Source organism: Gavia stellata, chromosome 10 (assembly GCF_030936135.1).
Source record: "Gavia stellata isolate bGavSte3 chromosome 10, bGavSte3.hap2, whole genome shotgun sequence".
Taxonomy (NCBI): domain Eukaryota; kingdom Metazoa; phylum Chordata; class Aves; order Gaviiformes; family Gaviidae; genus Gavia; species Gavia stellata.
The window spans coordinates 14,964,700-14,988,440 of NC_082603.1; the positions used below are offsets into that span (position 1 = coordinate 14,964,700).

At 38.5% G+C, this 23,741-nt stretch overlaps 2 protein-coding genes across 3 annotated transcripts; one reads left to right on the forward strand and one right to left on the reverse strand.

The window, feature by feature from the left end:
• Positions 1-479: 479 nt before the first annotated feature.
• Positions 480-9,134, reverse strand: RTCA (RNA 3'-terminal phosphate cyclase). Its single transcript, XM_059821925.1, has 11 exons — positions 9,071-9,134; positions 8,846-8,946; positions 7,704-7,847; positions 6,102-6,225; positions 5,544-5,602; positions 4,952-5,093; positions 3,652-3,776; positions 3,455-3,513; positions 2,725-2,819; positions 1,443-1,547; positions 480-1,086 (listed from the first exon to the last, which is right to left on the reverse strand). Exons 1-11 carry the CDS (start codon positions 9,113-9,115, stop codon positions 988-990), a joined length of 1,098 nt encoding a protein of 365 aa, XP_059677908.1. The 5' UTR covers positions 9,116-9,134; the 3' UTR covers positions 480-987.
• A 1,010-nt stretch (positions 9,135-10,144) lies between these two features.
• On the forward strand, positions 10,145-23,713 carry DBT (dihydrolipoamide branched chain transacylase E2). 2 transcript variants are annotated; one of them, XM_059821848.1, is made up of 11 exons: positions 10,145-10,214; positions 14,697-14,820; positions 14,993-15,068; positions 15,971-16,152; positions 16,522-16,649; positions 17,420-17,663; positions 18,456-18,622; positions 19,683-19,760; positions 20,638-20,829; positions 20,994-21,065; positions 21,983-23,713. In XM_059821848.1, exons 1-11 carry the CDS (start codon positions 10,164-10,166, stop codon positions 22,148-22,150), a joined length of 1,482 nt encoding a protein of 493 aa, XP_059677831.1. In that variant the 5' UTR covers positions 10,145-10,163; the 3' UTR covers positions 22,151-23,713. The 2 variants fall into 2 exon arrangements, with proteins under 2 accessions (XP_059677831.1, XP_059677832.1); XM_059821849.1 differs by lacking the exons at positions 10,145-10,214; positions 14,993-15,068 and having other exon boundaries at positions 14,802-14,820.
• The last annotated feature ends 28 nt before the right edge of the window (positions 23,714-23,741 follow it).

Consider the following 23,741-nt stretch of genomic DNA (forward strand, 5'->3'; position numbering starts at 1 on the left):
ATCCACAGATGGGGGATAACGCAACTGGATTTTATGTGCCTAAATACAACTGTGTGTATAGGTAGTGCTCAGTGTACATACATGTACGTATCCCTGTGTATCTATGTATGTTCAACAGCTCCCTAATCTCAGCTGAAATTAAGTACTCCCTTTAAAAAGAACAAACAACAACAGCTTGGTGAAAATGTAGACCTAGTTAGTACGCTAATAAGGACAACTGTAGACGGGAAATCCAATCATAGCATTTTGCGTTTGGGATGTAATGTCGTACATTGTTTTAGCTTGCCTGACAAGGATTTTTAAAATAGATGAAAAGAAAATATTTAAAAGAAGATCATTTTATGCATTGAGTGTTCTTTCCACAGAGAGAGAGAGAAATTTTGCTTCTGAAAAGTTACTTTGTATCCATCTCCCACTAACACAACCTGCTGAGGTAACAGCAAATATAAATACGAGGCTTTCATATAGTGATGCTGCTTTATTATTACCTCACGAACAATTTAAGCAAAATGGTTAAGGAAGAACAGCGATACAGATTTGATGGTGCACTTCATTCCATATACCTCATAACATAAAGGTTCCCAAAGAATAAAACTTGCATTTTTTTAAAGGAGAAAGAATGTAACAGTATTTTTTCAGGACTGAAATAGTTACTTTCTACTTTGGTGAATCCAAATTTTCAAAGCTTCTAATTGAAGCTCTCAAATACATACAAAGTATTCTGTTTGCTGTCCTGTCTGTACTCATTTTGCTGCTAAGAGTGAAAAAAAAAAAAAATAATTAAAGTTTTCCTTTTTCACACCACAGATTCCCAGCACACCAAGGAAAAAGTCGACATAATCCTTGACGTTAAATCACTCAGATGTGACAGAGGGCTCCTCCTGTTCACATGCATATTATTATACATCATTCAAACGTAGTGCAATACATCGTTGAGGTATGTTGAGTTTTGCTTTTGTCAACTTGCTGCTTTTTTTTTAAAAAACCCTATAAATTTGGGTTTATCATCCCCATTCCTTGGCACTCAATGATGTAGGTATCTTCACTGGGATCTTCCTCTTCTGATTTTGTCACAGTAAATTTGGCCTAAAACAGGATTAGAAATATATAACTAATAAAGTTGTAACATACATAAGTTTAAACACTCAATACCTGATGCCCAATAATCATATTGCCATGTGTTTACGTATATTACAGCTTTGACTGGTTTCATTAAAACACATTTAAATAAAGGTGGTAAAAGTATCTAACCATTATAAGGCATTTAACTCCAAAGTATGTTCACTTTCAACAAGTAAACTCCCATATAAATATTGCAGCAATTATTTTCTCAATGTTTGTCCTCCATGATCAAGTTCAGTTCAAAATGCCTGCTAAACTGTACGTTGTCTAGTTACTGGAAGACAACCGATAGGTAAAACTTCCTGAACTTGTGGACTCACCTTTGTTAGCTGCTCTGCAAAGTGTATGGCTGTTTGAGTATGAAGTGTAATTGGTCCACTTTTCACTCTAGACACCCCCTTTGCTAGCGCCATAAAAATGATCAGCTGAAAGGGAGAGAAAGGTAATAATTAAGTAACTTTTCAGATCCTAGGAACTTATGGATTAAAAAAAAAAAAAAGGAAAAACATGCAAAATGTCTGTAGATGTAAAAATGTGGTCTGCCAAGTTTCACAGAAGTTCATGATGCTGAGTGTTAAGAGTGATCCAAGGCTCAAGAAGCTGGGAAATTACTATTGTAGTGCCTATTACAGAAGGGCTGCTACTTTTCCACAGTGGAGTTTGCCACTGAATTCCTGTTACTACATTTAAGTTTGCTCTCTCTCGCCCTCCTGCCCTGAAATTCCTCAAAGTCCTGTCAGACTCCAGATTGGTAGCTTACCTTTTTGGAGAGAAAAACTCAGGAAGAGGTTTTTTAATTCTAACACTTCCTGATCACATATTTGCCAGATAGATAATTAAAAAAACCTGATTTGATTTACAGCCATCACCATGACAAGTACTCTGTAAAGCGCGATATAACTCTGAGCAGTTCCCACACATACTGAATCTAACCGTGGCATGTTTCCACTAAATGTACTGCGCATGCTTTGAAATAAGTAGGATGAGTCCAAGACCTAAATACTTCCTTTTATACTACATAATAGTAATGTGTGGCCAGCTGTTTACAGCTAAGAGGTAACATCATCCTGTCTAGAGCAGCCCAAGATTCTCATCAGGCTGTGTTGTCGAAAATAAGATCGTGGAGGGTCTTCATTCTCAAATTAAATTAGGTGAGCAAGACAAACGGGAGCACATCCTAGATATTCTATTCTCTATTAGGTTCACTTAGCTCCCTGGTTACATATTAAGAATGACAGTATTTTTACTCCACTACATGGAGTGCCAAATAGAAGCCAATTCTTACCTCTTTCTTCCATACCTACTAAGATTTACAGGAAAGGAAAATTCAAGGATGTTGGTGCAAAGCCAGATGCATCTGTGGTTCCTAGGAACTGTATGTAATTTGCTAATCCTAGTGATGTTGTGACCACACCCGGAAACCTCTTAAGGCTTCTAATTATCAAATAATTCTGTAAAGCCACACCTACCTGTGGAGATACAGTCTAAGTTTGAAATCTACATCTCATTCATTCCCTGTTCAGATTTATATTCTTTACAAGTAATACATACATGCATGTTCCTGCTACTTCAACTTCATGTAAACACATACAGGAGCCTTACTTGGTCTTGCAGAGAATCATCCACAGTTCCACCATGTTTAAGATTCCTAAGCAGTGTCTCAGCTGCTTCAATGCCAACCTTGTCAGAATTCTTTCCTAACAGAGAAATCCAGGAGATTAGGATGCTGCCAATTATTATTTAACATTTTAAAAATACAGAAGGAAAAAAAATAATCAAGAAATTATAAACTTTTTAAACCTTATTCCCATGCTGTTGCCTTAAATGTCTGCTTAAAAAACCCCTCCCATCTTATGATGACATATAGTTCATACTTCCTAAGCAGTGGAAAAAAAGTAGCCCCACTTAGAGAAACATTTTATTCAAACCATTTAAAAAAAAAAAATCACTTCTATTCCTTTTAATCTAGACACACATCTAAATTCACTGTTGAACAAAAACTTCACAGGTAAACCACAAAGACTGTATGTTCTTGAAGTCCAGAAGCATTTTCAGCTCAGTGATCCTTAACAATGCATTCTGATAAAAGATGAGTTTAACAATTTTGTAATTTTTGTCACTATGCAGAAGCACAGTGTACAAAGTGTAAGATTCCATTTCCTACGTTTAAAATCTGCTCATTTCCACTGTCCTTTATTACTAAACAACATCCATTTAAAAATGCAACACTCAAAGCACCATGTCTTTGAATACATTATACTTCAGATTCCTATTCGTTAACAGTATATTAAGTTAAATCTGAAAGAGGTATACCTCATGGAACTCTTATTACCTCTCTTGCCAAGTGATGACCCAGCTAACAAACAACCTGTTGAAGTCTCCGCAACAACGCTAAGCAGAAAAAAAACAGAATCATTATTAAAAACAAAATCACTCACATCACACTTTATTTATCAAATATGTAATCAAGATCTAGCTAATCAACCAACAAGGTTACAAATATCAATAAAAAGTTTGGCCTCATCTTACATTATTCCACTTCCAGTCCCAAAGGCTTGATCATCAGGTTCTCGAACAGGCTGAATGTTAATGTAAAGATCTCTGATTTCTTTTCTGATGCATCTCACTGCTGCTGCTGACATGTCTTTTGCCAGCTAACAAGATAAGAGATAAAAACAGTAATTAAATTATGTAACCATAGTAATGCTTTTTCCTCATAAGTCTAATTATTACAGTGAATCCCTGAATAAAGGGGCTACTTTATTAATTAGAAAAACAAAGGATTGTTATAAAACCACTACAAGCAAGCACGGAACATAATCTCTTCCGAGAATTTTCCCACAAAATTAAGGTAACATTAAAGGCTGAACAAATGACAATTGTAGTGATGCATGTAGAAGCTTCAATATCAATAAAAATTCAAGAACTTTTCTCCATTCATAGGGAGAAAGATTTGATTTTAGTCTTGATTATCTCAAGACATTAGATTGTTAAAAAAACCCAAACACCCACAAACCCACAATTATTATGTACAGGATATACTCTATAAGATATAATATGTAAAATAACAATTTTAAAATCACAGGCAGGTGGGGGCAGATGAAGTGCTTATCCCATCCTTGTGATCCAATCACAGCCAATATTCATAGGTTTGGAGATTTTAAGACCAAAACCAGCACAGCTCTTCAAAAAGTAACTCAGTTTCTCCTCTTCCTTCCTCTACTAATTCCCAGCCTGTGTGGGAGAAGGAGCCTTAAGGAGATCCCACCACTCATTCTCTATAAACACAGACAGGATAGGAATAATAGAAAGAAGGGGGTACAAAGGAGCAAATTTCTCCCTGTTTTATCTTTGGTTAAACCTACCCTTAACTTGTTCTATCTAATACCCTTAGCAATGGTTGAAAAATTTTATGTAGTCTAACCTCTGCCTATTACAGTGCACTATAACTTACCCATAAATCTATGAACAAGGGCCATGATTTCAGGTATAAACTAATCCGCGTAAATACAAATGATACGTAAATCAGATAGAAGATACCCCTCAATATACGCTAAAGACTTTTGAACAGTCATATGAAGGATATCAGGGATACCGTTCTCATTTCCTGTTTTAGCTGTTACCATATTGCTGTGCAATAAATGCATTTTAGAAGTGTCCAAAATTCTATTCTACGGCCTGAATAATTGAAACCCTTTAATAAGGCTACTTAGTTTGCATGTAAAAGACTGCAGAATACAGGAACAGTAGAGGTATGTTAAGCAGATTACATGCAATTTTACATAGATATATGAAGTTGGATACTACCAGAGCTATTGTCAACACTTACTTTTATAGGCAGCGCTCCAGCAACAAATGCTCTTCCATATATCTTTGTCACTGTGCCACGTTCTGTTAAGTTTATTGGGCTCAGCTCTTTGACCGGTGACATCTGGACTACAACTTCACCACCTCCCTGAGGATAGTAGCCCCTATTTAGAAACAGTAATCTGATATAATTAAATGCAAAGATCATAAGGAAACCATACTGTACATATGAATACATATGATGTGTGCCTTAGAAATCTTTACAACAGAATTAGGTTCTTTAACAGTATTACCTCATAACACACATCTTATTAACTACTTAACGCTAACATAACTGGCACCTCAGAAAAAGCTCAGTAATGCACTGCCTGTTCAGCATGCACTTCCCTCAGGGGTAGCCCATAGGAAACATTAAACAGCAGCTGAAGACTCAGCAACGAAAAAAGAAGACATTCATCCTATGGTGACAGTACACACAGGGGCAGCTAAAGCAGGTTAGTTCATGTATTATAAACTCATCCCTCAGCTTGATTGAGGGCACCTTGTGTGCGTGCCTCTGTGCTCACATACTGGTTCAGTAAGGCCTGCCTCTGCCACATGTCTCCATAACTCACCTCTTTTTTATGTCACAATTAAATGTGAAATTGAACTTTTCAACTATTGGCTTGAAAACCTGAAAAACAAGCATATATAAAAACACAGAGTGAATCTATTTTGCATTTATAATTACCCACTATTTTATGCAGTCTTCCAAAAAATAAAAAAGTTCAACACAAAAATTTCAGTTACATTATTAAAAAAAAAGATAGTCAGTCCCATCCAAACAGCTCATTTGAGATTCCTCATACTTCATTCTGAATGACACTTTGTGTAAAAGGATTTTCTTATGGAAATAGAAAGAGCAATTCTTAACAATTCACAGTACTTCTAGAATAAAGAATATATTTTAAGTGAAATTTTCTTTAGTAATTAAAACCAAACAGACTAGTTGCTATTTCAGAGAATTCCACGAAACACTGGTTGCTCTCTACATACAGTACACTAATAGTGTTATATTCCCATGCCTAATTCCATAATTACAAATAAACTTGCAGTAAAAGCAACAGAAGTACAGTATTACATTGCATGTATATGCATGAAAGATGCACCAAGCCAAAGAAATTTTTCCCTACCATGACTGTGTAGTCTATCTGAGGAGCCATCTCAGCATTAGTCCCACCTTTTAAATGAAGTTCTGATGGGGAAGCAGCAAACAGCACACAGGGCATTGCTACCTGCATCAGTAGACACACACTCCTAAAAGCAATTATAAGACACTCAAATGTTGTGCAGTCAAAATCCATAGAATCATTACATATCAAAGGCAAATTACTTCCCAGAGCATTTACATAAGTATTTGATTTTGAACATTGTATATAAAGTAAATGTATTAGTCTTAAAAAAATACTAATGTAAAACTTCATGTCCTTAGCAAGCCTAAATATGGAGGGGTTTGTATCACAATAATTACATCTTTAATATTCCTGTTTGAAATAAAAGTAATGTAGCTTACTTAGTATAGTGATGGGACTGTGAAAACTGTAGGTTTAGCTAGCAGATGATAAAAGCAGAAAAGGCTTAGGCAGCAATTTTAACATTTTAGTACTTATTTAATAACAAAATATTTAGAAAACTACAAAATTGCTTAGAAGCTGATCAGCATCCCACACAAGAAAAGTCAGGGGCATAGAAAATATGCTTTTAGATACAAGACTCCCCTATCATTGAATCTCTCCACATTTCATAGATAATAAAAAACTTAAAAAATAAATTTTCCAAAAGTAAATTTGTTCAGCAAAACAAAACAGTTATCTCACAGGGGTTTCAAACATTATTTTGAATTGTGAAAACAGTAATCACCACTGAACTGGAAAAAACACGGTTTTGTCTTCTTAAATAACTTCCAAATGTCTGTGAACCGTGCTGTTACTCTTTTGTTTTGTTTTGTTTTGCTTGTGCTTAATTACTAATTCTGCTGCATTGTTGCTTACTCAAATCTTTCTGTGTTAAGTAAAAGGTATCAGCTTGGTTGCTTATACTATTGTAGCTCAGAAAAATATTTTTCTTAACTTAAATGAATCTTTAACTTATGCCTAACCTGGCTTATGCTTCCAAACAACTGTTCACATCAGCCTTCCATAGCTAAACCCATTTACTCAGTTTTGCAACAGATTCCAAGAACAAAGGACTGAATACAAAAATATAGAAGAAACACAGGCACAAAGAACCGTGGGTAGAATATGTTCCCAGTTCCAAAAGACTAGTATCCCATATTGTACCATAATGTGCGTAAGTAAAATCTCAAAATTTACTTTATTATATGATGAGCATTCTCACTGATTTGAGATACTTATCTAATTTGATGCATTTGACCTGATATGTAATGTATTAACGTGAGAAAATAAGAGATATTGTTTTAAATACATGGACAGCTGTTTTTTTGCTTAACATCAATCAAGTGTTCCAGTTATATATCAATTATAATTTTAAAACTATTACACTTGCATGTACTTTATTCATACATATCCTGCCTACACTAGAAGTTTTTTGGTCACATATATCTGGCTCAGGCAGCACAGATTTTGGCTCATTACCCCTGTATTAATGTTCTTTTTTTCCCTGCTCTTTTATGATAATTTTAAAGTTACCAAGACATCTTCCGTCATAATTTTAAAGCTACGAAAAGCAGTTAAGAGCAGTTACTGGTCAGTCATTATCCATGAACAAGGACATACCCTGCTGTTTTTGTATCTGCTATGTGGGTTCCACCTTTGATCTTCCCAGGAGTGAAGGTTATTTCTGTTGAGCCAATTTCTCCGCCTTCCAGCTTCCCCTCACATAGATCTCGAATGATCTCCAATCCAGACAGATGCTGAGGCCTTGGAGTGCCAATACGAAGTTATAGGTATGCGCAAGTAGACCACATACTCATGTAACATTAAAAGAACTACTAAAAACTAACTAATAAATACTACAATTGCAAATTTCAGATCAAAAAAGGATCAGAAAATCGATCTAGTTCCTACAGTATTTCTGAGTTCACAAGAGCTAAAGGAGCAGCATCCAGGCTGTTCTGGAATTTCCAGGATTCTGGTGCGTTTTCCATTAGAATGGGTCCAGACAGATGACATGCAGGAACAGTCGCTTGTCCTAATGTGATAAATGCTTGGAAAAAAATGCAATGGGATAACGATGGCAACACTGAACTGGAGCCAAGCCAACAGCTGGTTGCCAGAGCCACAAGAGAGCTAACAGTTTTGCTACGTATCTGTCTTGCTGTGCTTGCATTTCCATTTGTTTGAGTAATCTAAACAGGAAAGAAATGAACTGTTCTTAACGCTATACGCCCGGTGAACCATGTTTTGCTGAGGCATTACATGACCTCAACTGTATTTTACGTTTCATACCGTGCAGTCTGCTTAGCACCTTTGAAAACATTTTCGAGAGGCTCTGTGAGTCTGTGGCGCCTGACAGGTGGCGACGGGGGCAGCGCCCTCACCTGCCCGGGCAGCCCGCCAGGGCCAGGGGCGGGAACTGCGCTGAGGGGAGCGGGCGAAGGGGTCCCAATCCTCTCGCCGGCAGACTGCCAGGGGCCCGGTTCATACCCTAGCTTTCCTCCGTGCTCAGTCCTTTCATACAAGCGAGCCACAGGCGGGATTTTCTGATAAAAAGGCCCTCTTAAAGCAATGGAAACACATGGGGTTTGTTCTTGAAAGTATTTCAGGCAAAAGCAAGCCAAGGCGTTTGCACGGCTACGCCCCCGGCCCGGGAGGGCCTCTCACACACACCAGGAGTCCGCTGAACGCGCCCGGGGACCGCCGCGCCCCGGGACAGCCCCCCAGGCAAGCGGACGCGAGGAGGCGGGAAGGGCCGTTACCTGAGGCCGGGCTGGCTCCTCCCGGCGCGGATCCGGCGCACCCGCAGCGGCAGGCCCAGCAGGCAGCTCAGGGCCGTGGACACTCGCAAGATCTGCCCGCCCTGCACGGAGAAACGGCGCTCGTCAGGCGCTACGGCGCTTCCCACCCAGCCGGCCGCTACCGGCCCGCCCGCCACCGCTGCCCGGGGCGAGGCAAGGGGAGGCCAGCCCGCCGCTGGTGCTCACCCCTTCCATGATCCCGCCGTCTATCTCCACCCTGTCCCCGTCCATGACTGGCGGTGAGCGGAGCTGTCTCTCGCAGAGGCCCCTGCCGCGCCGATGGGATCCCAGCGGAGCCCTGCAGACGGCGAGCCCCCGGCGAAGCAGGTCCCCGCGGCCGCAAACGTTTGGCGACGGAAGCGCGCCCAAGATGCGCTCCGGTGGCGGCGGTGCCCCGACCTGCCGGTGCCTGGGCCGGGCGGCGGCGCTGGAGCAGGCGCAGAGCGGAGCCACCTCCCCGCCCACCCGCCGTGGGTCGGCAGAGGCGGCTCCGCTGCGTGAGGAGCAGCCACCGGGTCCCAGCGCCCGGGCAGCCGCGTAGCGGGCGGGGAGAGCTTCCTTCCCGCGTTAACGACCACGTCCCGGCACCGGGCAGAGCTGCGGCGGCTTGGTGTCCCGGAGGAAGCATCGCCTTTCCCCTGTCCCGAGGCTACAGCCAAGGGCCGCGCTAGGCCGGAGCGGTGACAAATGCGGCACCCCGCAGGCTGCGGCTAAGCGGCGGCTGGGACGGCAGCCCCGCGGGCACAGCTCTGCCCTGCGGCGCCCTGTGCCGCCGCCGAAGGCCGGAGGAGAGCGGCCGGACTCCTGCCGTCACGGTCACAAGCGAATAGTTTTCCCCAGAAGCGAGATCGCTAAAAGAAGCACGGAGAGACATGCGCGTGTTGGTCTGGCAGTCACACTCGGAACTTTATTACGGGCGTATCGGGAACGGCCGGGCCCTTCGCGCCGCTTCGGCCAAGCGAAGGCACACTCCCTCTACCACCGCCAGCAGTTTTGTTACGCGAACCCCCGTGATGCGCTCGGGACAGGTGACGCCCTCCCGTTACTTCCCGTGGGCGTGTGACGGCGCCGAGGCGCCGCCTGCGCTCCCCGGGCAGCGGCCGGGACCGGCCGGCTACCCCCGCCGCCGCCCCGCGCTCCCGGCCCCCGCCGCCCTCTCTGGCCCGTGCCCAGGGTGGCCGCCCGCCGCCTGGTTGGCTGCGGTTAGCGTGGCTGCCCTGCGGTTGGCTGGTCGGTGGGAGGTGTGCGGGGCGTGGGGGCTGCTTCTTCCCGGAGTAAGATGGCGGCCGTGACCGCTCTGAGGAGCAGCTGCCGAGCCGCGGGGCGCCTGGTAAGGGGAGTAGGGGACCCTGTGGGTGGTGGCTTTCCCGGTTAGCTGGTGGACAGTGCGCGGCATCTGCGCCTCGGCGGCGGCGGCTTCCTGAAGCCCTGTTGCTTCCTTCCAGCCGGGCGCGAGCGAGGACCGCGCGGCCAGACCCTCGGAGCAAACACGAGACGCTCGCGCGCTTGCCGCCTCCCCTCAGCTCTCCCGGCCGCCGCCTCCTGCGCGCGGGCAGTGCCCGAGCTGCCCTCCCCGCCTCTCCTCAGCCTGCCCGTGCGCCTCAGCCGCGCCTCCGGGCGGGCAGCGCCCCCGCCCGCCCCGCCGCTGCCCCACGGTGCGGCCGCACAGGTGACCGTATCCCCCGCGGCCAGTCAGCCGGCAGTGCCCGGCCCCCCACGCCCCGTGCTGCCGCGGTGCCGGCGGCGCCCGCCCGCTGCTCCCTGCGGGTCAGAGTGTCCTCGCTCCCCAGGGACCCCCAGAACAGACTTCCTCCGCCCCACGCTGCTGCTCCCTGAGTGTCTTCCCCGTCGCCCATGTTTCCTGTGGAAGAGACGTGTGCCTCCTGTAACGAGCCACTGACATCCTTCTCTTCTGTTATTCCTTAGGCATCTGATTCATTGCATTGCCTATACGTTACACTGCCATCACCGCTCCTCCGCCCATGCATCAGCGCCCTTTTCATACCGTGTCTGCACAGAGACGGTGTAGTTACACACACAGAAAGGGGAAACGTATTCCCTTGAATCCCAGTAGCCTTGATATTTGTGAATTAAGTAGTTGAGATACCTTACCATACTTCGAGAAGTGAATCTACGTGGTTGCCTTTTAGGACACTTGTAAACATCATGAAGACTTACTTCATGCTTTCTTCTGCCTTCTTGTAGTCCTCCTGCTGTAGTGAAGAGTGTTGGTTTCCAATTATGTCACTGCTGTTTTGTGAAATGTCAGAAAAGGAAACATCTTATTGTAATATAAACCAAGTGAAAACAAAATTAAGGATCAGTTCTAGTTTCTATTATTATTTCTGCTCTTAATAGTAATTCATACTGTATTTTGAAAGCTAGTAATGAGGAATTTTTTCAGTGATACTTTTGTAATTACCTAGTTTTAGGCTACATATAAATAATTTTACTAATTAAGAATATTGAAAATAGCAGCTTCTTTTTAGTTTTCTTCCTAACTAAACCATTTACTCTTAAATCCAGAGGGAGATTCTGATAAGATGAAAATGCTCATCTTATCTATGTGCATGCTGAACTATAGAATTGGCTACTTATAGTGTGTGTTTCCTGAAAGCACATTTTGAATTTTGCTAGGTACTAATTCTTCTTGTGACTATCTACTGTGAAACAGTGATAAGATCTAAGAAATAATATGTTTATTATAATATTAAAGGGCTTTATTTTAATATTCTTAATGCTTTTGCAAACACTTTGGCTAGCAAGAGGAAGAAGGACAAAGTAACGGTGGTTGTCCATGGGGGCTGTAAGTTGTGAAAAAGAAAAGAAAGGAGCCTGGGGGTCTTTGTGTTAAGTAGTAGGGAAATAACAGTTACCGAAGCACTAGGACATGGTGCCAGTTATTTAGGTGAGGAATAACATCTGACTGAAACATGCTACCAAGGACATGGGTTTAGTATATAGGCAACAATGCACTTGGAGATACAGAATATGTATGCAAAACAAATCCAATGTAAGTAAATGTTCACTAAAATGACTCAATGTGACAGCAAGTCAAAAGAGTTCTATAGAGGAGTATCCTTTAATGAGAAGTCATTGCCTTCAAGTACAAACTATTCAATTTGTCTTTGAAATTCAGTGTTACTTCATCAGGTAATTGGTTGCCTCAGGCTGCATAAAAACATTTTGTTCTAAGGTCAGCAATAGATTTTTAGGATCAGTGGTGATTTAGAAAAGCACAGTTGGCTTCTTTTTAAGGAAACAACCAAAACTGAACTAAACGGGGGCAAGGCAGTTCTCCCCCAAATAGCATACAGCTCCCATGTTGTCTTGGTTCAAACCACAAGTCTTAGTCAAACAGATATCAGTGGCTGATGTGTCCTCAGGATCAGTGAGAGATTGGAGTGGGCCCTCAGTTTCTTCTCACCACACTAATACAGCACTTTGAAGACTTACACAGAAAAGGTGTTATCTTACTGTGGCATTATTGCCTTTAAATTGTCATGTAGAGTAATAGTGGTGATATAAACATAACTGCAAGTACTGTGCTTGTTCATTTTTTATTACTATATTTTTACAGACATCAAGATACGTAGATAAGTATGCTATGGATATTAGAACTAATTTTGTCTTTTATATGCTTTTGTTGCTTCCTTATTCGGCATTACACAGAAAATAGTATCATGGTAATTAAATACTGAAATTAATAAGCACAGTCTCTTATTTTAATGGATTTTAATTTTTCCCCTTGTTAGAAAGGAACACTGTTCTATGAAGAGATTGGGTACTGTATTACTGCTTTAACATACTAGCACACCAACTTTTTAGCAGAGAATGTGCAAAACTGCAAACCAAAAAGATTCCATTTTTAAAAAATGTAGTGGTTTTGAATTATTTCTACAAATATAATTTGAAACAGCGTTGAAACTCTTCTGTAACAAAACCAGTCTGGTTTTTTGGCAGAGACGTTACTAATTTACTACCTGCATTGATTACCAAATGTTAAAAACACATGGAAAGCATTATGAACCTTCACGTTTAGAAATAGTTCAGAGATTTGATGTGCTCCTTGTGGTCATCTTCACAGGTAAATATTGAATGTTTTCCGTGTAGAGTTACATAAAGAGAAAAGAGTTTTATCGTAAGTTTGGGACAAAAGGATCTTGTTGGACCAAAAAATGTAACCATGGACTCAAGCAGGAAGAAAAACACAATTGAAATAGGAGAAAATAGGCTTGTGAAGATGTACGTTATATACCAGTTCTGTAATTGAATGAGAATGTTAAATGTGTTCATAAAATAAGATTTGCCATAGCTTAAAATTGTAATTTTACCTGATTTTTTTTTTTTTAATAGAGGAAATTTTTTGGAGGACTAGTGAAAAGGGCTTACTGTTTGCTCATTATAGGAATTGGAAAAATATTTGTTCTAGATTAGTAGATACAATCTTAGTAGCAGGCAGTTGAAAAGTAACTCAGTATAACTTTGGTTGTGTCCTTTATGGTAGATTATATTGTATAAATATTTGTTCCCAAAATAAAGGTGATATTAAATATAACTTGAAATGCTAGATTAAATAATATAGAAAATGTGTACATTGTCAGTTCAGAATTGTACATTTTTCTGAATAATCTACTTTTTTAAAGTGTAATATAAAATCAAATAGTTTAACAGTTTCGGGGGCGGGGAGGGCAATCAGGAAGTTTCATGTGCTCTGTAATTACTGAAAGGATTTTTAGAAAAAGAAGTTAAAATTAACTTTCCCATGCAGGTGTGCTGTTTTCTGGCTCCTCTAAGAAGATAATTTCTAAATTTTACAGTTTTGAGCTACTTGAGGTACATTGCAGCACCTGAATTTTTTTCATATCTCTAAATTAATTAGAGATAGTATCTACAGATAAATTGTTATTTTTGTGAATTTTACAGCACTCTAAGACAACGTAACACCAGAATTATGTTAGATTTAAGAAATCTTACTAAATAAGAAAGGGTCTGGACTAACTTCTGTTGAGATTAATGATAAAATGCCTGTTTATGTCAATGCAAGTGCTACTGGCTTTGCTTTTGACCAAAATCATGACTGATTACATAATGCTTTAAAGCATAAGGTTTTGTTTGAAGAACCTTTCAGAAAATTCTGTTGACCCTTTAAGTTGATTTCTGGATAAATATAATTGTAATGATGAAAGAAAACCATCTCACACCCAGTTCTTAAAAAAATGTCATTAAAATTGATGTGAAATGGTACTAAGCTTGAAGATGATTGCCTCCTATATATTAACAGAAATAAAAGGGCAACTGTCTGTGCCCTCTGGTGTGAATTTCCTTTCCTGATCAACCTTTGACTGGAATAAGAACTGACAAAGAAAAATATGCTGATTTTTTCCTGTAGTCTAGGGGACCCTTCCAGCATCCATTCTGGATGACAGTATTTCAGATGACTGATGTAGTTCATATTAATGTATGCTTTTTGTGTGTGTGTCCTGATTAAACTAATTGCTTAGAGAAACAATAGCAAGTATGAATCTCTTACCAGATCTTGTCATGATTTTTGTTAATTGGTTATGTTATTGTGGCTTTGATCTCCCCATGTGTTGTGTTAGCGAAAGAAGTTAAAGACCTGGCAAAGCTTATGCTAATTTAATGGTTATTGTACATTCAGTATGTATTCAGTATAATTGTGTTTCCTTAAGAACTTCTCTTATATAAACTAGAATTAAACTATTTTAGTATTACTGTTGCATCAGGAATATTAAATGAACTCTACATTCCTCAGTCCATTATATTAACACTTGAGACTTTCCTCCCTCAGGTTTGCATTCACCGTGTTAGATCGTGCAGCAGCATTCGCTTCATAAAATCAAAATATGTGTGCGTGTTTGACAAATCTGCCCTCAAGTTTAGTCATCAACAGCGATTATTCAGAACATCTGCTGGTAATCTTTTTCATAATAAAATAATTTATTTTATTTTGCTGTTTTATGAGTGTTATGTTAGCAGTTTGTGTATGACTGGTATGTAGACTATTTTTGATGCATTCAGATTTTTCTGTCTGATATCTTATATTTAATATTAAACATGCCATATTTCCTTATTGCCTGTTTTAAGTTTCATGTGGCCAAATCGTCCAGTTTAAGCTTTCTGACATTGGCGAAGGGATTACAGAGGTGACTGTAAAAGAATGGTAAGCTCTACTTTCCTAGAAATATACTAAGAAATCAGCAAGTAGTTTAACAGCTGTATTATTAGTTATTTTTCTGAGAATGTGTTTTCTGGGTTACTAGTGAAGTTTTTCAAGTTTCATTTTCAACATTTTAAAACCTTGTATATACTAAGCTTTGCATTTTGTTTATTTGAGAGTGGAAAAGATGGAAGGAATGGGATGCCCTAACTGCACCAGTATATAGGCTTTCCTTCAGTGATTAATGTTTCTAGAGTGCAGGAGGTCTGTCTTTTATTATCTTACTTAAGCTGAACTTTGGAAACAAATTATTAGTCTGGAGAATCCACATAATTTTATCCTATACCCCTTCTCTATTTACTTTAGTAAAAGATTTGAACATTTAAATTGTTTGTAAAAAAAGCCAGTGATGAATGGATTAAGCAAAACCAAAGTGTACAGTGAAGGAAGGCAGTGTTGAAGTGCTTTGTTCTTTGTACAAATAGGTGAAAATGCCTCTCTTTGCATATAAGACTGTTTCCCACTTTCAGTTTCTTTTCTGAAACTGATCATATACTGATCCTGGCAATTTGAAACTAAGAACTTCCTTAGGTTTAGACTAAGCTGGGCTCATTCTTATTTTTAGATGGTTTATAGTCTGTCAAGAAAACTCTGCTTTACTAAAGTAATAGTAAAAATATGTGTGGTGATATTCTAAATCATTGTGTCATTTGACACAACAAAGGGTTGTGGAGCAGTCAGGCAAAAGGTATATAGGAAATGTATCCATTATGTAGAATTTGACGTCTTATCTGGAATGTGTTTTCATGTTGTAGGGATGTACATAACTGAACTTATGAAAAGAATACACAGCATAGAATTTTACACTTAGTATGTTTTATACTAGCCTGTGTCTTTTCTCTTAGGTATATAAAAGAAGGTGATAGTGTGTCTCAGTTTGATAGCATCTGTGAAGTACAAAGCGATAAAGCTTCCGTTACTATTACTAGTCGTTATGATGGCATCATCAGAAAACTCCATTACAATTTAGATGAAATTGCTTATGTTGGAAAACCGTTAGTGGACATTGAAATCGATGCTTCAAAAGGTATTGTAAGCCCTTTTTTCCTCTTGTATATTTTATGCTTGTTGTCATAAAACCATCAGTGGCAGAGGAGTTTACTTCTTCCTCCTGAAAATCTTAAAACTGAATAATTTTTTTCCCCTGTATAAAATCAAGGAAATTAAGTGGAAAAAGTGGTGATATTTTATTAGGATTTAAAATCTCAAAAGCCAGATGTTTCCTATTGAAAATTTAGCTTAAGCAGCAGCCTTTAGTATGCTATGTTCCCATCCGCAGTAGCTCAAAGTAAATGTTAAAAAATTCAGCTGTCACAGAATCACAGAATGGTTGAGGTTGGAATTTAACAAATGCTTATAATGTAGTAAAGTTAATTTTTTTTCTTTTTGTTTGCAGGTGTTGCCCCAGAAGAAGATGTTGTTGAAACACCTCCTATGTCTCATGAAGAGCACACTCACCAAGAGATAAAAGGTCACAAAACATTAGCAACCCCTGCAGTTCGTCGTCTCGCCATGGAGAACAATGTAAGTCTGCTGAATCGGGTCCTGCTGCTTTTTATCCATCTTTTACATAGCAGTTTGGCCGACTAGGAGAACATTAACCTAGAGGAAAATCACTTGTTTTCAAATACATTTCAAATGTGTAAAAACTGTTGTGAATGGGATTGTGCTTTCTGGTGATTATGGTGGACAGGAAAAGAATTACTGGGCTTAAAATGCAGTTAGGATGCTTTAGGCTGGAGATTAAAGAAAATCTCTTTAGAATAAAAATAATGAAGTATCAGAATAGATTCCTGGGACAGAGGAAGGAGGAGTGAAAAATGGAATCTCAGCTTTAGCTACCTTGTTCTGTTTATCAGATTTGTATTAGAGCAGAGGATGTACTAGGTGATCTTTTAAGCACTTTTCTAATTCTTTTTTCTTGTGAATCTATGAATATTCCGTTGGTTTTGAAAGCTTGTGGTGCATTTTTAGGAGAAAAAGAAAACAATAAGTAGAGAAAATTAAGTGACAAATATAGCTTTCCTCAAATCAATGTTTCACTATTGATCCTGTGAGTTAATTAAGAGGTAAGTAGTATTCATAGTTCCTCCTTGAAGTATGGAATTAGACACCTAGTGGGCCTTCTGGGTGATTTGAAGAATGTTGAGTACCTAATAAATCATAGAAATGGAAAGAAAACTGTAGGTATGTTAGATCAGTAACAGGAATAATTTTTAACCGTAGCTCACAATATAGCATATTTTTATATTGCTGTAAAGTGGAAGTGTCATAACTCGTTATGTACTTTTCAGATTAAATTGAGTGAAGTTATTGGAACAGGGAAAGATAACAGAATCCTTAAAGAAGACATACTCAATTACTTGGCCAAACAAACAGGAGCTATTTTACCTCCATCACCGAAGGCTGAAATTATCCCACCTTTGCCAAAATCAGAGACCGTGCCAGCCGCTGCAAAGGACAAAGCACGCAAAATTCCTGTACCTGTTTCCAGACCCATTGTGTTTTCAGGAAAAGATAAAACTGAACCTATAACAGGTAAATCATGAAATATAATATCTTCAGGCCATGTTCACAGTACACTACCAGTAAATGTTACTCAGTGAACAGTTGATTCCTTTTGATGGGAGTGTGTTTCATGTTATTGTCATGCAGGTGAGCAATAGGAAAACATGCTCTGTAAGAAGGTGTTGTATGAAATTATTATTTTATTAAATAATTGTTCATGTTTTGGTTGGATGGAGTTGGGCTGCAAGTTGCAGTTGCTCATTTTTAATCCGAGTTTCTTCAAATGTATGCTGAAACAGGTAGGAATTCTGAAACACACGCAAATTTGTCACAATATGAAACATTATGCAATTAGTGGCAAAGTGCAGTGAATTTAAGGGTTTATCAGTGCTTAACAATAGCATACTTCAGTATTCACACTTCTTCTGGAGAAGAGTGCAACAAAAGATACTAAGGTAAGAAAAATCACATTAAAAGAGGAAGATAAAAGTTTTTTGCTTGCCTTTCAGGTAGCACTTATTTGAAGAGGCTGGAAAGAGTAGTGCAGATTAGTGTATTATGATTTCAAATACATACATACATAGGAGAGATATGCAGTAATATAATCTGAAATATTACAATCATAAAAATTGAGTTCCATGTGCTGAATAACTGTTGATCTAAAAGAGAGGTTTACCCTGTCCTTTTTTGGTTGTGGTTGGGTTTTGTTTTCATTTGTTTTAAGTTATGTAATTTGTTTAGTAGAAACAAATAATTGAATTTTCCCCATAACTTTCCAGAAGCTCATTTTGTTGGTTTAAGAAGTCAGTGAATATTTTCCAGGTTTTCACAAGGCAATGGTAAAGACTATGAGTGCAGCCCTGAAGATACCCCACTTCGGTTATTGTGATGAGATTGATTTGACTCAGCTTGTTCAGTTGCGAGAAGAGCTGAAACCTCTAGCACAAAGTCGTGGGGTTAAGCTTTCCTTTATGCCTTTCTTCATAAAGGTGAGATGTGCAGCATGTAATACTTATGCAGACTTTGCCAAAATCTGATCAGTGATTGTTATAAGTTTGGAGCACCTCACTATCATCTGGATAATTACAGGTCACAAGAAAAATCTCTCTTGTTTGTTGAACCACTTAGGAATTTACTGTTGGAATTGTAGTTAGGGTTATATAATATAATGGAAAATGTTTGAAATATTAATGGGGAAGGATGGAGCAGATAAAGCATTATTCATTATGGGGGTAAGCATCACTGGGTGTTTGAATTACACAAAACAAATTTTGGAAACTGTCAATATTTTTTATTAGCTCCATTAAAATGACTCTCGTGCAATGCATCATTATTATTGTTACTGTTATTATATTTTTGTTGGTAATGAATCCCTCAGGTGAATCAGTATGTCTCTTCTGTTGTTCAGGTGAATGAGTATGTCTCTTCTGTTGTTCAGAAGACCAGGCACTTGCACTCATTAGTTGCCATGGTTCCATTTCCAACTGTTGGCATCAATGAAGGCTGATGCACTGTCTAAGATAAGCATTGAATTCATAGCTTAGTCTGAAACTTCTGGTAATGCTATTTCAATTACAGTGCTAAGTAAGCACTTGGTCTACTCACTGTCTTTTAGCGGGAATTAATATTACTCCCTTGAAATAATTGTCATCTAAGTGGAGAGCCAAGAATGACATTGCTGCTGAATCTCATAACTTTTTTGTCTTGGGATATTTGATTTGAATTGTGGAACAGAAATAACAAATTCAGATTCAGCTTCAATTATACTTGGGAAAGGGCTTATCACTTTTCATGAGTCTGTCTGACCTATATTTGGTTTTTGTAAGCTGTCTTTTTCTTCTCCTATCCTAATAATGACAGAATATCAGCAGACAAGTTTAGGAGAGTTTAGGCCAAATTTGATTGCATTGAGGAAATCCATATTGTTATTAATCTAAATTGTCTCCCACCTTCCCTCCCGTTCCTTCCTTTCCATGCAGCTCTCCGGTTATAAAACATAAAAATTTATCTTTTTTTTCTCTCCCCCCCCCCCCCTTTTATATTTAACAGGCAGCCTCTCTGGGATTATTGCAGTATCCCATTCTTAATGCTTCTTTGGATGAAAGCTGTCAAAATGTCACATACAAGGTTTGTAAACTACTGATAAAAATTGTGAGCAGAAAACCTGAACTAACAGCTAACAAGGGCTTTTCAGAATGTCTGAGCTAATTGTAAGAACCAAAATTATGATGTTGTGCTGGAAAATAATTTGTGTGTCCAGATTCTAAGATGGATTTGATTTATTATTGATCTTATTTCAGTAGTTTGTTTAATTAGTGATTTAATTTAGTATAGTGATTTCCTGTTTTTCATCAGAAGATGGGCTAAGCATTTAAAATGAGAACATTTGAAACCTAATACAGTATTTTTTAGGTAATGGCACAATGGTTCCACTGTTCCAATGCTCAACCCTTATGTATTAAAGTCATTTTAAAATCAGTTTTGATAACAATTATTTAATTTTCATACAAGGTGCTGGATTGATACTTCTGGGCAGCAAGTATCTATTTTCTTAAGTGATGTGTACATACTTCTTGCAGTACAAACTCCTTTTGTGCTGTTTTATCGATATCTCCCAGATGAATCATTATATATTCCTTCTAGCAAATGAAAGGCAACTCAGTTTCCTCTTTTTTTTCATTTTAGTGTTCTCTTTAAAATCTGCTAGTCATGTTTTGTTACCCGTATAATCATCCTAAAGTGAAATATTCTCAGTGTGAAACTGATTCCAGGATTTTGTATTTCCTGGATTTGAAATTGCTAAAATCAGTTTGCACTTTGCAGATGTGGAAAGCTAATATTTAAAAATTTACATACCCTTCTCCCCTCAAAGTTGTATAGAGGAGTTGCTTACTACAGACAGCACTTTCTAGGTTAAAAAGATATATAAAGAAGACATTATTCAGGTGCTTTTTCGTGTAAAATATGTTTTATGTTGATGTCCAGTTAATGAAACTTGTTGCAGGCTTCGCACAACATTGGAGTTGCTATGGACACAGAGCAAGGTTTAATTGTCCCAAACGTGAAAAATGTTCAAGTCTGTAGTGTGTTTGAGATTGCTTCCGAATTAAATCGCCTACAGTCCCTGGGCTCTGCAGGCCAACTGGGAACAAATGACCTCACTGGGGGAACATTCACCCTTTCAAATATTGGCACAGTAAGTAGAGGAAAAATGAGAACTCATATCTGAAAACTGCTTCTGAAATGAATACCTTAGTAAAGTTTAATGTGCAATGAACAAAACATAGCAATTAATGCAAGAGGCAATCTGCTTTAAAAAAAAAAAAGGCTAACTAATACCCTCAGCTTTTTCTTTTCTAGATTGGTGGCACTTACGCCAAACCAGTGATTCTACCTCCTGAAGTAGCTATTGGAGCACTTGGAAAGATACAGGTATATTAACTTCATCTTAGTGATGTGAGGGCTTAACTCTAGCTAACTAAGGTCATCTGTAATGAAAATGAAATGTGGAGTGTCCCTTTGTTTTGTTTTTCGTATATAAACATTTCCTCTTTATGTTACAGAAGCTGCATAGCTTGTGATTGAAAAGTTTTGTGATGTTTTTAGATGACACTGGAGAGACACCAAATGTTTAAATAGGACTTTTGTTATTCCAAAGGGTCAGATTTGTTTTCAAGAATCCTGTTAGATTTCACTCACATCTATGTTTAGCCTTCTAGTTATTAAGAAACAATGTAAATATGTTTTTACAAGTTTTGCAGTATGGCAATAGGATTTTTGCTATCATCAAGGAGACAACTTGAGACTAAAAAAGTATTCTGATAATGAAGTCTAATTTCATGAGCCAGATAGCTGAATCCATACAGAACTCTGTGTGGTGAAGGCAGTTTCATATTTTCTGAATTTCAGGCTTTAATTCTTTAATATAGGCATTTGAGATCAATGCTGGAAATGAAATCAGTATTAATTTAAAATACTTTTTCTATGTTCTTCCTATGAGCCGTTTGTTTAGGGAGTGCTTTAAGGAAACCATCACTTCGAGCACTAACAGTGCAATAAACTATTCAGGAAAAAACTTTTGAGTCAAGAAAGGTTTTTGCTACTTCAGTATTTACATGATAGTGGAAACAGGATATGACTGTGACTGTTTACTACGTAGGTTTGCAATATATTCTGATCCACAGCACAAACAATAATGGGAAGGTCTTTGTTTTTTGAATGACACTATGCTGTCTGTCTAATTTAGCAAAATGTTTAAATTTAGATTAACAAATTAACAATTAAAAAAACCACAGGTTTGTTAATGAAAGTATTTTATATTTCTGTTTTTTCCTTCCTCTGATTTTTAGGTTCTTCCTCGGTTTAATGGAAAAGGTGAAGTATTTAAAGCACAGATAATGAATGTGAGTTGGTCAGCTGATCACCGCATCATTGATGGAGCTACAATGGCCCGGTTTTCTAACTTGTGGAAATCTTACTTGGAGAGCCCTGCTTCGATGCTGCTAGACCTTAAATAAAGGAAACCATGGCTAGAATATACCTTTAAACTTTGTGGATTAGACTGAATAATTATAAAAGCTGGCTCTGCTAGCACGTGCCCTTTGCTACTCACATTATATAATTATTTTATGTGGTTAAAAGTTCTCAACAGCTGATACCAGTCTATCAATTAGTTGTTACTTCTTTTAATTAGTAGTGCTGTAATTTCTACAGCGAACTGTTAAACTTAATAGGTCATGGTGCAACTTCTGAATATAGTGATGGAATGTCTTTTATTTTGCCTTTTATAATACATACGGTTGTGAGGCTGGTGTGACTGAATGACACTATGTCTGCAGTATTTATAATCTGATTAACCTGTTTTGAAGGGAAATACTCATAGTTCTTCCTTGTTGGACACAAATTTATTTTAACAAATAATATCCAAATTCCCAAAAGAAGTTATGCAAAAATCATATACAAATAAATGCCTTTTATGCTTCTGCTGTAAGATGTCCAGAGAGCTTTTTGTTGTTTAACTGAGTAAACCTCTTAAGTCTTTTGCTAAACCACTTTTTCCTGGCAATTACTTGCACAGGTACTCTTTATCAAATTATAAATGAAGAGGCCATATTTATTCAAATGCTTACTGATAACTTTTATTGATAACTATCAGGGCTTTAATACTCTCTAGAATATCCTATATTTTTATAGGCTGGAAGTAGTTGCAGTCCTTAAATACTTTCCAGTTATTTTTGTTTCTTATAGAAAGGATCTGCTTCTTTAAAAAAGAAAAAAAAAAAAAGGAAAGAAAGTAAGTAGGATTTCATTTGTTACTCTGTCATTAGGTAAGCCTGATAGTAAGCAGAACATCTTCTAAAAGCTTGCATGACCTTGTATTATTGATGTTCAGATACTAGCATTTGACAGATTAATCAGATACAATAAAGAATTAACATTAAAAAAACCCTATATGTGAGATCAGGACTTTCTAAACTCGGATACAAGGCATATAATGAATAGATTCAAGTTAATGCCTTCAGAACAGACAACAGTTATGTGGCTTTAAGGTAAACTACACAGATGATGAGGATTGCACTGGTTATTTAATAGGAGATATGAAAAAACCCTGTTGGATATAAATACCTTCTAGAAACCTAAGTTGCAAACAGACACAAGAAAAGACAGTTACATGGCTTAGAAACTAATTCGTGAGGCACAAAATGGACATTTTCTCCTTTCTTTAGATATATCAAAAACTGCCTCTACAGGAGCATTCTCCAAAATTGTAGACCAAAGTTGTCTATTGCATTTAGCTGTGAAGATGCAAGACACAAGCTACCAGAGGTAGAATCTCTGCTATCCTTGATGTTGAGACTGAGCAAGAGGAAAGCTGGTAATGTAGGGGAGGGAGCATGGGAGCATACATGTAAGGTGCTATTTATATTTCTATTGTGGTATAAGGGTCTTTTATGTATAGGTCACTTCTTGCAAAGTTTGACTAATATATCCTGCTTATCACCTATTTAATTTTTATCGGATTTATTTATTCCTAATAAAAATGAAAGCCACAAAGAATTGTAGTAATACTGTTTCTATTTGTGAATTTTATGCAGGCAATCCTGTACA

Bases quoted from the DNA above. Each gene is read 5' to 3' on its own strand.
- RTCA (XM_059821925.1), bottom strand. From the start codon at position 9,115: ATGGACGGGGACAGGGTGGAGATAGACGGCGGGATCATGGAAGGG. The intron at 7,848-8,845 runs GTAACGGCCCTT...TGGCACTCCAAG, and splicing joins AGGAGCCAGCCCGGCCTCAG to GCCTCAGCATCTGTCTGGAT. The intron at 5,094-5,543 runs GTGAGTTATGGA...GTTTCTAAATAG, and splicing joins AATTGTGACATAAAAAAGAG to GGGCTACTATCCTCAGGGAG.
- DBT (XM_059821848.1), top strand. From the start codon at position 10,164: ATGGCGGCCGTGACCGCTCTGAGGAGCAGCTGCCGAGCCGCGGGGCGC. The intron at 17,664-18,455 runs GTAAATCATGAA...AATATTTTCCAG, and splicing joins TAAAACTGAACCTATAACAG to GTTTTCACAAGGCAATGGTA. The intron at 20,830-20,993 runs GTAAGTAGAGGA...TTTCTTTTCTAG, and splicing joins CCCTTTCAAATATTGGCACA to ATTGGTGGCACTTACGCCAA.